General features: G+C 39.1%; 1 protein-coding gene across 1 annotated transcript in view; it reads left to right on the plus strand.

The window, feature by feature from the left end:
- The window catches only part of LOC108637249 (multidrug resistance-associated protein 4-like), a 121,177-nt gene that overhangs the window by 92,399 nt on the left and 16,046 nt on the right, over positions 1–12,732 (plus strand). Inside the window, 2 exon segments of the mRNA XM_018056291.1 lie at positions 5,088–5,260; positions 5,673–5,778. Coding sequence (XP_017911780.1) covers positions 5,088–5,260; positions 5,673–5,778 — 279 coding nt within the window.

Consider the following 12,732-nt stretch of genomic DNA (forward strand, 5'->3'; position numbering starts at 1 on the left):
CAGGTAACAGAACCCTGAAGCTTTGGCTCAGTTTTTACATGGATAGGTTAATTTCTAGAGGACTTTCTGTTATTTGTGTCATGTTACCCCTGGCCCTACTTCATTGAATTTCCTCACCCTTGCATGAAACATTTTTGACTATTAAGTTGCTATTGGTTTGTATATTTTAATACTAATTATTTTGTGCATTTGCCCTAGTTTTGTAAATTAATTCTGCTGGTGGCCGAAATTTTAGACTTTTTTTTCTAATATAAATTTATTTAATTTGAGGCTAATTACTTTACAATATTGCGGTGGTTTTGCCATACATTGACAGGGATCCGACACGGGTGTACATGTGTTCCCGATCTTGAACCTCCCTCCCACCGCCCTCCCATCCCAACCCTCTGGGTCATCCCAGTGCACCAGCCCCAAGCACCCTGTCTCATGCATCGAACCTGGACTGGCTAAACCATAAACAGACTTCTAATCTCTCATAGGACCTAGCTCAGTCTTTTGCTTTTATTTATTTATTTATTTATTTTTTTAAATTTTAAAATCTTTAATTCTTACATACATTCCCAAACATGGACCCCCCTCCCACCTCCCTCCCCATAACATCTCTCTGGGTCATCCCCATGCACCAGCTCCAAGCATGCTGTATCCTGCATCAGACATAGACTGGCGATTCAATTCTTACATGATAGTATACATGTTAGAATGTCATTCTCCCAAATCATCCCACCCTCTCCCTCTCCCTCTGAGTCCAAAAGTCCATTATACACATCTGTGTCTCTTTCCCTGTCTTGCATACAGGGTCGTCATTGCCATCTTCCTAAATTCCATATATATGTGTTACTATACTGTATTGGTGTTTTTCTTTCTGGCTTACTTCACTCTGTATAATCGGCTCCAGTTTCATCCATCTCATCAGAACCGATTCAAATGAATTCTTTTTAACGGCTGAGTAATACTCCATTGTGTATATGTACCACAGCTTTCTTATCCATTCATCTGCTGATGGACATCTAGGTTGTTTCCATGTCCTAGCTATTATAAACACTGCTGCGATGAACATTGGGGTACATGTGTCTCTTTCAATTCTGGTTTCCTCGGTGTGTATGCCCAGCAGTGGGATTGCTGGGCAAGACAAGGGTGCCCACTTTCACCGCTACTATTCAACATAGTTCTGGAAGTTTTGGCCACAGCAATTAGAGCAGAAAAAGAAATAAAAGGAATCCAAATTGGAAAAGAAGAAGTAAAACTCTCACTGTTTGCAGATGACATGATCCTCTACATGGAAAACCCTAAAGACTCCACCAGAAAATTACTAGAGCTAATCAATGAATATAGTAAAGTTGCAGGATATAAAATCAACACACAGAAATCCCTTGCATTCCTATACACGAATAATGAGAAAGTAGAAAAAGAAATTAAGGAAACAATTCCATTCACCATTGCAACGAAAAGAATAAAATACTTAGGAATATATCTACCTAAAGAAACTAAAGACCTATATATAGAAAACTATAAAACACTGATGAAAGAAATCAAAGAGGACACTAATAGATGGAGAAATATACCATGTTCATGGATTGGAAGAATCAATATAGTGAAAATGAGTATACTACCCAAAGCAATTTACAAATTCAATGCAATCCCTATCAAGCTACCAGCAACATTTTTCACAGAACTAGAACAAATAATTTCAAGATTTGTATGGAAATACAAAAAACCTCGAATAGCCAAAGCAATCTTGAGAAAGAAGAATGGAACTGGAGGAATCAACTTGCCTGACTTCAGGCTCTACTACAAAGCCACAGTCATCAAGACAGTATGGTACTGGCACAAAGACAGACATATAGATCAATGGAACAAAATAGAAAGCCCAGAGATAAATCCACACACCTATGGACACCTTATCTTTGACAAAGGAGGCAAGAATATACAATGGAGTAAAGACAATCTCTTTAACAAGTGGTGCTGGGAAAACTGGTCAACCACTTGTAAAAGAATGAAACTAGATCACTTTCTAACACCCCACACAAAAATAAACTCAAAATGGATTAAAGGTCTAAATGTAAGACCAGAAACTATAAAACTCCTAGAGGAGAACATAGGCAAAACACTCTCAGACATAAATCACAGCAGGATCCTCTATGATCCACCTCCCAGAATTCTGGAAATAAAAGCAAAAATAAACAAATGGGATCTAATTAAAATTAAAAGCTTCTGCACAACAAAGGAAAATATAAGCAAGGTGAAAAGACAGCCTTCTGAATGGGAGAAAATAATAGCAAATGAAGCAACTGACAAACAACTAATCTCAAAAATATACAAACAACTTCTGCAGCTCAATTCCAGAAAAATGAACGACCCAATCAAAAAATGGGCCAAAGAACTAAATAGACATTTCTCCAAAGAAGACATACGGATGGCTAACAAACACATGAAAAGATGCTCAACATCACTCATTATTAGAGAAATGCAAATCAAAACCACAATGAGGTACCACTTCACACCAGTCAGAATGTCTGCAATCCAAAAATCTGCAAGCAATAAATGCTGGAGAGGGTGTGGAGAAAAGGGAACCCTCCTACACTGTTGGTGGGAATGCAAACTAGTACAGCCACTATGGAGAACAGTGTGGAGATAGAACTAGTCTTTTGCTTTTAAAAAGCAGCACTTAATAAATAGGTACTAAATATTTGGTTGATTCTTCATTTCAGAGAAATATGGCTTATTTCTTTACAAAATTTTGTGTTACACAAGTCCAGCATTGATAGTAGCTCTGTTGGGACACAAGTGTGTCTCATCACACAGGAAACCAAGATACAGAAATCTGGGCGTTAGCAGCCGGTGCCTCAGGAACCACGTGGTTCAGTCCTGGCTGTGGGACAACTCACATGCCCATTTCTAGGGGCCTTGTATTAGGTGAGTGGGCCCCCCCTTTACTTCCTTTACTGATGGTCCTGCTCTACTAATAGGTCTTCCCCATCTGTTGACTGCATTTCACTGTCTCCTTCCAGCCCAAACCAGCCTTTCTTTTTTGAGAAGTAAGAAGTTTCCACGAAATGTGGGAACCATCTGATATCTGTGTTAACCTCCTGTGAGAGTCATTGGCATCTACTAGATATACTACACAGTAGGTTACTTTCAAAATGGTAATGGTGATAGAAATAGGGTAACTTACAAGTTCAGTTTGTTTTTCAGTTTAGCTATATTCTATTATTTTCCCAGCCTCAAAAATGATCTGAAGTATTCCATGCTATGATGTTTTGAACAGTATTATTTGCTCCATTTTCCTTAAATTATAACTTTTTCTGTGCTTTCCACAGTTTACAGTGTGATGTTGTGATATTCTGGAGCCAGTTAATTGTTATAAGAATATAATCCTTTTACATGTAATAATAGTGTTATATGTAAACTGTCTACATGGATTTATTTTCTAATTTATAGGAACAGATATGTCACAAGATGAGATTCACCTCTGCCTTCACACAGCCAGCAAATATCCGAGAGCTTAGACATGCATTGTTGCAGATTCTGGGGCTCTCACGTTCATCAAGATTTATCTCACAGTCATCAACAATTATCTCATTTAAGAAATAAAATAGTAACATTACACTATCATCTAGTGTGTTCAGATTCTCCAGTTGTAACTTCTAGATGTTATTTTCTACTGCCTCTTTTGTCCTTTTCTTCCATTCTAATACTTTATACCTTGATTATATGATTATGCTACAAAGGGCCTTGATATTCATATTATTCTCATAACCATCCCTGATTCATAAATACAGAGTCTTTTATAAATAGAGAGTATTTTATGAGAAACATTTCCACTTACAACTCTTATTCATCATGAAGTAGATATGGACTAACTGAAGGAAAAAGAAAAAAGCAGATTAATCATATGATGTCACCCAATTTAGGAGTAAGTATGAGATTATTGCTTCAAAGTCAGGATGTCAGTCTTAACAAAGACCAACCACTTGTATCACAGTCCAAATCTTACCCTTTAGAGTTTGTACACTTTTCATGCTATCACAAAATACCAGGACCGTATTTAATCCTAACTCAGAATTCTGCTTTCTAAGGATTGAACTCCATCAGGAGCACAGTTCAGGGTCACATTCATGGAAGTGCTCCAACATTTAGGATATCACAAAAATGCTACTTATTCACCCTGGATGTTTTGTTATCTAATATTGTAATGTGTTAAATAACTTATTGGTCATCAATCTGTTGGTTTCTGAATTTGAAGTTTATTTATTCTTTGTTCTTTAACTTCCAAGTAAAGCCTGAGTTTGCTTCTTGCTCCATAGAATTTCTCCAAAGTTCATTGAACTGACCCCTACCACCAAGTGTATTTTCAGATTATATTTGGTGGTTAAAGGTTTGCTTTTTTAATCTTAGGAGTATAATTTTATGAAGATAAATTAATATAAACATCACCTATATACATATTGTGGGGGAGATAAGATGTAATATTGTATCTTGTTTCTTGTGAGTTTTCATTCACTGCAAGACACTTATGATATTGAAGAAAATGCACTTGACTGGTCCACTATTTATAAGACTAAGCTTGGGAAAGGTTCCAGGATTACTAATTATTAGATAAAGTTTTCCATTGTTTACATTTGCATTGTTTTAAATGTTACAAAATTATAAAGTGTTAATAATATTATATCTTTAAAGAACCAAACTTTCTGTAGTTTTTTTAAGTTTCCTTTTAGTGTACCAACACTTATGCAAAATGTACTTTGGTAAAGTTGATTCAACCATAAAGATCCTTTTAGATTTTCTGTTTAAACCACATTGGGAGAAATAGCTTCAATTTTTGAGACTTTCTGGACTAATTCCTAGGTGGGGATTGTTGGTGGATGGCATGTGGCAGGGATGAGGGGATAATTGAGATCTTTCTGTCCTGACTTGACTCTACTCACTGTCTTTCTCAGTGAACACTAACTGGAAATAGCTCTCCCCATCACCTAGCTTTACATGTAAGATACCCAAGAAGTTGTGAGGACTTCAAAGCTCTAATGTCTAAGAGGTTTGTCTACTTCAGCAGCAGTTTGTTTAGGAAAATGCTCTTTCTGTATCCACAGGTACAGCTTAAAGAAACCATCCAAGGCCTTCCTGGTAAAATGGATACCGAATTAGCAGAATCAGGATTGAACTTGAGTGTTGGACAGAGACAACTAGTGTGCCTCGCCAGGGCTATTCTCAGGAAAAATCAGATATTGATTCTTGACAAAGCCACATCCAATGTGGATCCAAGGTATGGAGCCAAGGTCCATGAAACCTGGAATCCAAATTGCAAATGTGGTAAATGGAAAACATTTAGTGATGCTGAGAAATATTTCTATGCTCTCTTTGTCCCATAGATATCTCTTAATAATATTAATCCCAGAAAACAAAGGAAGAAACCAAGACACGTTATATGCTATTAATGTAGTTATGAGGCATCCTAAGAGAGTTGGATTCCTAAATCCAGCTCCTGATAGTTTCAAGTAATTTCAAGGGAAGACTATTTTCCATCATTTTATGAAAAATAGTAAATTTCTAAATAGACTTTTTATACTTAGATTTGTAGGGGCAAGATTATATGTTAAAGTATTGATTTTTAATTTTTAACTCTTTAGTCTGCTTTTCCTGTCTTCACTGAAGTATATCAATTTCTCTGATTCCAGAAATGAGGAGTTAATACAAAAAAAAATCCGTGAGAAATTTGCCCAGTGCACTGTGCTAACCATCACACACAGGTTGAGTACTGTTATTGACTGTGAATGGATACTGGTAAGACCCTCACCATTTCAGTTGTTTCCATTTATATTCAACTTTTCAACTGATCCTTCCATGTAAAACTTGATAGAAACCTCCAGTAATTTAATTTTCTCCTCTCATTCCTGAAAATAACTCAAGTATTTAACTTTACTTTCAAAATGTGCTATTAAATAATATATCCAATAATCTTATATTTTCATAAAATATTCTTATATTTGAATTGTCACTTTTTAAGATGTCCAGCCATGAAAATATTCCAAACCCAAGTTACAGCTCCATATTTCAAAAGGCTAGAACCCAGGGGGTTGTTGGCTAAGGTTGCAGAATTTTTCAGCTCTTGCTATCAGAAGGGAGTCCATGAGAAGAAAGGGCCTTGTGAGAAAAACAGTATTTATGCTGAAAGGATTTAATATAGGAAATTTGCTACATAAGAATTAGAGGCTAGAAAAATGAAAGGAAACACTGGGCTAATGATTTTAGAAAGCAGCTATCATGTCCTAGGATGGATCCCCAGACCTAAGAACTCAGAAGAGAGGCCCTACAGTTACTGAAACCTCCAAGGAGAGGTCACTGCCCGGTTGCTGGTCGTATGTGCTGAGGAAGCAGGATGGGGCTATTTCTCCATGTGCTAATAGAAGCTGGGAGCTGGAGTCAGGGCCGCCTGCTGAGGTGATACTGCAGGAACACCCAAATCAGATAGAACATTAGCTCTGTCCCACTTTCAGTCTCCCTCTAGTGCCTGCTTACTGGCAGAACCTTGAAAAAGGCCAGCTTGCCAAAGAGCCTCTGAAATGTGGCTTGCAGAGACTGAACCTGTGCATCACAGGTGAGAGTTTAGAAAGGAAGGCAAATCAAGGCTGAGAGACTGTAGATAAACAACAAACAAGTCTCTTACACAGTAGATCGAGGCACTGCACATGCGGTAGGCTCTAAGCTTTGGTCTCTGGATATCTGTCTAGTATCTTCCCTCCAGATTTGATTGGCTCTTTCCTCTCAGTAGTTTAATATTTCTTTACTTATCTTCTTTTCCTTCCTCCCTCTATTCCTTATCTCTTTTCATCTTCTCTTTGTTGTTTCCCTCTGCTTCTCGCTCAGTTTCAGTAACTGTTAGAGTGTGGCTTTATAAAATGATATAGAAAGCATGGCTCAAAGGAAAACCTTTGGCTGCATATAATCCCAAAATAATGTGTTTGTCACTCAGTCATGTCCGACTGTTTGTGACCCCATGGACTGTAGCCTGCCAGGCTCCTCTGTCCATGGGATTCTCCAAGCAAGAATACTGGAGTGGGTATCCATTCCCTTCTGCAGGGAATCTTCCCGACTCAAGGATTGAACCCAGGTCTTCTGCATTGCAGACAGATTCTTTACTGTCTGAGCCACAAGGGGAGTCAGTCCCAAAAGAATGCAAGATATATTTAAGTATTTTGATGGTCCACACAAAATAGGTAATAATCAATAATAAACAGTAACATCCAAACTTCCTTATGCCTTATGATGATGGAACTGTCTCTTTTGATTTCTTGGACAGTTTCTAAAATATCACTCCCTTCCCCCACTTCACATGCATTGTCAGATGGATCATCAGTGGGAACACTGAGTAGATATCAGGCTGTCAGCACTGAAACAGTGCCTGTAGCCTCACTCACCAAGATGGACATGGAGAGAAGTGAACTCCAAGAAGTCCAATGAGAGGAGTGGGGCATATCCAACCAAAGGGATGCTCTAGGCTCCAGCAGTGTAGCCAGCTGTCTGGACTAGAGCAACACAGTAGGAAACCGACTCCACCTGAAAACTTTCAAGAGGGACTGGGTTAAATTCCAAGACTACAGGACAGTAGCTCAGATTCCAGAAATGCTTTTTAGCACCCGGTATTCCTGAACCCTCATTTTGTGTTCTTGAATGCTAATTGGAAAAGTAGCCTTTCATTTCTACTTTTTCCTTGTTGCTTTGTTGTTCTTACCTCTTAGCACTGTATATTTTGAAGACTGACCCGAAAGCATCTTTCTTCCATAACAAATAAATGATGCTATAAAATTTACCTGTTTCAAACCCTTTATCAGGCTTTAGAGGCAGCAACAGAAAGATGGCTTAATCTCCAGCTCAGTTAGGTGTCGGTTCAAATAAATTCTTTTTTCCTAAATGTACCCTGCAGCTTTATTTTTAGGTTTTGGTATTCCAGCATTAATCACAGCAGATTATTTTTATTATCTAATTATTTATTATCTAATTTACTTTATTATCTAATTTACAAATACTGTCACCTTGAAATGTGTAATTGGTTAGGGAAACAGCGAGGAAAGACAGAATTTGGAAAGCATGTCCTCTGGTCATTTCTAAGTCTTATCCCTCAGCACCTGATCCATAGATGTGAACATCTGTATCCCTTAAACCAATCAGCTTTGTTGCTGTTATCAAAATATGTTCAACTTTTTTAATGCTTTACTTACTTGTGTGTGTTACTTGCTCAATCATGTCCAACTCTTTGCAACCCCATGAACTGTAGCCCACCAGGCTCCTCTCTCCATGGGATTGTCCAGGCAAGAATACTGGAGTGGGTTGCCATTCCCTTCTCCAAGGGATCTTCCCAACCCGTAGACTGGGCTAATGATTTTAGAAAGCAGCTATCATGTCCTAGGATGGATCCCCAGACCTAAGAACTCAGAAGAGAGGCCCTACAGTTGGTGCTGAAACCTCCAAGGAGAGGTCACTGCCCAGTTGCTGGTCGTATGTGCTGAGGAAGCAGGATGGGGCTATTTCTCCATGTACCATCTGAGCCACCAGGGAGGCCTATCTCCTGGTAAATTTCTGTAATCTCAAGTTTTTCTCGATTGGTCAGTGTCTTTGAACAAATCTTTAACGTGGTTTAACAAAGCAATTTACACTCTGGTCCCTCCCCCACCTTTCTAGTTTTTTCCCCACTCTTCTCCCTTCTTCCTTCAGAGCTAAAACCACATTGATGGTCTTCAATTCTCCAAATGAAGTGTTCCCTCCCTCTCACAGTTGTGACTTCTCTTGGCTGAGACTAAGGTGCCTACAGTGGAAATGGTGAAATGGTTGGATTTGGGGGAAATGAGGAATTGGAGCCAAGCGATGGATTCAACGTGGAATCTGAGGGGGGAGAGAGGAGTTGATGCTGGTCTCTGGGTGTGGAGACTGAGCATCTGGGTGAATGGGGAAGACGGAGGCAGAAGGGAAATGAAGGCTTTACTTTGAAGTCTCTCACCTTTGCAATGACTGGACTTGTTTTCCGTGATGACCTTGTCCTTCACTGTGGAGGAACCCTTCCCACTCCTGTGTGGGGAGACCTTCAGTTTAGGGATGCCTGGTTGAGGTCATCAGTGAAATCACAGGGAGGTCCCACCAGGATATATAAACTCAGCCACTTGTTTATATCTTGGTTCGAGCTGGTTGTGGTTGCTGATTTCTCTGGTAGGAATGGCAGGATCAGACCTTAGGGGACTAAGGGACTTACATCTCCCAGCTTCAGAGTTGGGGATTGTCCTCTGTGCTCCATCCACCCCAGGTGTAAACCTTATGTTTTGTTCTAGAGCTTCTGACTACCAGTTGGTTTTTAATTCAGCGAATCATCACAAATAACAAATAGTGTTCCTTTTCTAACCTTTGATTTTTGAATCAGTTTTCTTTTTTATTGCTTTCTTTAGAAATACAGGCATACCTTGTTTTATTGCAATTCCCAGATAATGTTTTTTGTTTTGTTTTGTTTTTAATAAAAAGTTCATGAAGCAAGTTGAAAAAATCTACAGGTACCGTTTTTCCAATAGCATTTGCTCACTCCATGTCTGCGTCACCTTTTGGTAATTCTCACAATATGTCAAACTTTTACACTATCACTACGTTTGTTATGGTGATCTGTGATCAGTGATATTTGATATTACTTGTTGAAGTCTCCAATGATGTTTAGTATTTTTTAGCAGTAATTTATTATTATTTTGCTTAATTTATTTTATTTTATTTTTTAATTGAAGGATAATTGCTTTACAGAATTTTGTTGTTTTCTGTCAAACATCAACAAGAATCACCCATGGGTATGCCCATTAGCAATAAATTATTTTTTAAATTAAGGTCTGTACATCGTTTTCTCAGGCATAATGCTACTGCACACTTGCTAGGCTACAGTGTAGTCTAAACATAACTTTTGTACAGGCTGGGAAGCCAGAAATTTTGTATAACTGACTTTATTGTGATATTCACTATACTCTGGTGTTCTGGAAGTAAACCCCCAATATCTCCAAGGGATCCCTGTACCTCTTTCCTTTCTGGAAAGCAGGTGACTGTCTGTTCTGAAAGCTTTAATGTGGACATTAAACCAGTCAACCTGTTGCAAAGTGTGATGCTCCAGAGGACAGGCAGCCAGCTTCAGGGAGGGACTGGAGAAATGACAGATACTGATGAAGGGCATAACCGACAGGGTTGTTGCCACCATGAAGTCCTGTGGTTCTAGGTGCTGAAGGTGTTGTTGTTTAGTTGCTAAGTTGTGTCTGACTTTTGTGCCACCCCATGGATGGTAGCCTGCCAGGCTCGTCTGACCATGGGGATTCTCCAGGCAAGAATACTGGAGTGGGCTGCCATTTCTTGTAAAAAGTACATTTTGTTGCACTGGTGAACATATTTGCTCAAAGGCAGAAGGGTATGGTTTTTGTGTGTGTGTGTGTGCATTCAATTTATTTTAGATTATATTTTCTGTTCATATAAAGGGTATGGTTTTGTTTTGTTGTTGTTCAGTTGCTTAGTCGTTTCTGACTCCTGATGACCCAATGTACTGCAGCATACTAGGCTTCCCTGTCCTTCACCGTCTCTTAGGGTTTGCTTGAACTCATGTCCATTGAGTCAGTGATGTCACCTAACCATCTCATCGTCCCCTGTTCCTCCTTCCCTCAGTCTTTCCCAGCATCAGGGCCGTTTTTAATGAGTTGGCTCTTCACATCAGGTGGCCAAAGTATTGGAGCTTCAGCGTCAGCATCAGTCCTTCCAATGAATATTCAGGGTTGATTTCCTTTAGAATTGACTGGTTTGATCTCCTTGCAGTCCAAGGGACTTTTAAGTCTTCTCTAATACTGCACTTCCAAAGCATGAGTTCTTCAGCACTCAGCTTTCTTTATAGTCCAACTCTCACATCCATTCATGACTACTGGAAAACCATACCTTTGACTATACAGATCTTCATCAGCAAAGCAATGTTTCTGCTTTTTAATACACTGTCTAGATTTGTCACAGCTTTTTTTCCAAAGAGTAAGTATCTTTTAATTTTAAGGCTGAAGTCACTCTCTGCAGTGATTTTGGAGCCCAAGAAGATGAAATCTGTCACTGTTTCCACTGTTTCCCGATCTATTTGCCATGAAGTGATGGGACCAGATGCCATGATCTTAGTTTTCTGAATGTTGAGTTTTAAGCCAGCTATTTCACTCTCCTCTTTTGCCTTCATCAAGAGGCTCTTTAGTTCCTCTTTGCCTTCTGCCATAAGGGTGGTGTTATCTGAATATCTGAAGTTTTTGATATTTCTCCCAGCAATCTTGACTCCAGCTTGTGCTTCATCCAGCCCAGCATTTCACATGATGTACTTGGCATAGAAGTTAAATAAGGAAGGTGACAATATACAGCCTTGACGTACACCTTTCCCAATTTTGAACCAGTCTGTTATTTCATATCCAGTTCTAACTATTGCTTCTTGTCCTGCATACAGATTTCTCAGGAGGCAGGAAAGGTGGTCTGGTATTTCCATCTCTTGGAGAATTTTCCACAGTTTGTTGTGATCCACATGGTCAATGGCTTTAGCATAGTCAATGAAGCAGAAGGTGATATTTTTCTGGAATCCTCTTGCTTTTTCTATGGTCCAACAGATGTTGGCAATTTGACCTCTGGTTCCTCTGCCTTTTCTAAATCCAGCTTGTACATCTGGAAGTTCACAGTTCACATCTTGTTGAAGCTTAGCTTGAACGATTTTGAGTATTACTTTGCTAACATGTGAAATGCGTACATTGTGCAATAGTTTGAACATTCTTTGGCACTGAAATGTAAACCAACCTTTTCCAGTCCTGTGGCTACTGCTGAGTTTTCCAAATTTGCTGGCATATTGAGTGCAGCACTTTTACAGCATCATCTTTCAGGATTTGAAATAGCTCAGCTGGAATTCCATCACCTCCACAAGCTTTGTTCATAGTGATGCTTCTTAAGGCCCACTTGACTTTGCACTTCACGATGTCTGGCTCTAGGTGAGAGATCACACCATCATGGTTATCTGAGTCATTAAGATTTTTTTTTTCTTTTTTTTTATTTTAATTTTTTATTTTTTTTTTTAAATTTTAAAATCTTTAATTCTTACATGCGTTCCCAAACATGAAACCCCCTCCCACCTCCCTCCCCACAACATCTCTCTGGGTCATCCCCATGCACCAGCCCCAAACATGCTGCACCCTACGTCAGACATGGACTGGCGATTCAATTCTTACATGACAGTATACATGTTATAATTCCCATTCTCCCAAATCATCCCACCCTCTCCCTCTCCCTCTGAGTCCAAAAGTCTGGTATACACATCTGTGTCTTTTTTCCTGTCTTGCATACAGGGTCGTCATTGCCATCTTCCTAAATTCCATATATATGTGTTAGTATACTGTATTGGTGTTTTTCTTTCTGGCTTACTTCACTCTGTATAATTGGCTCCAGTTTCACCCATCTCATCAGAACTGATTCAAATGAATTCTTTTTAACGGCTGAGTAATACTCCATTGTGTATATGTACCACAGCTTTCTTATCCATTCATCTGCTGATGGACATCTAGGTTGTTTCCATGTCCTGGCTATTGTAAACAGTGCTGCGATGAACATTGGGGTACATGTGTCTCTTTCAATTCTGGTTTCCTCGGTGTGTATGCCCAGAAGTGGGATTGCTGGGTCATAAGGTAGTTCTATTTGCAATTTTTTAAGGAATCTCCACACTGTTCTCCA

Source organism: Capra hircus, chromosome 12 (genome assembly GCF_001704415.2).
Source record: "Capra hircus breed San Clemente chromosome 12, ASM170441v1, whole genome shotgun sequence".
NCBI lineage: Eukaryota > Metazoa > Chordata > Mammalia > Artiodactyla > Bovidae > Capra > Capra hircus.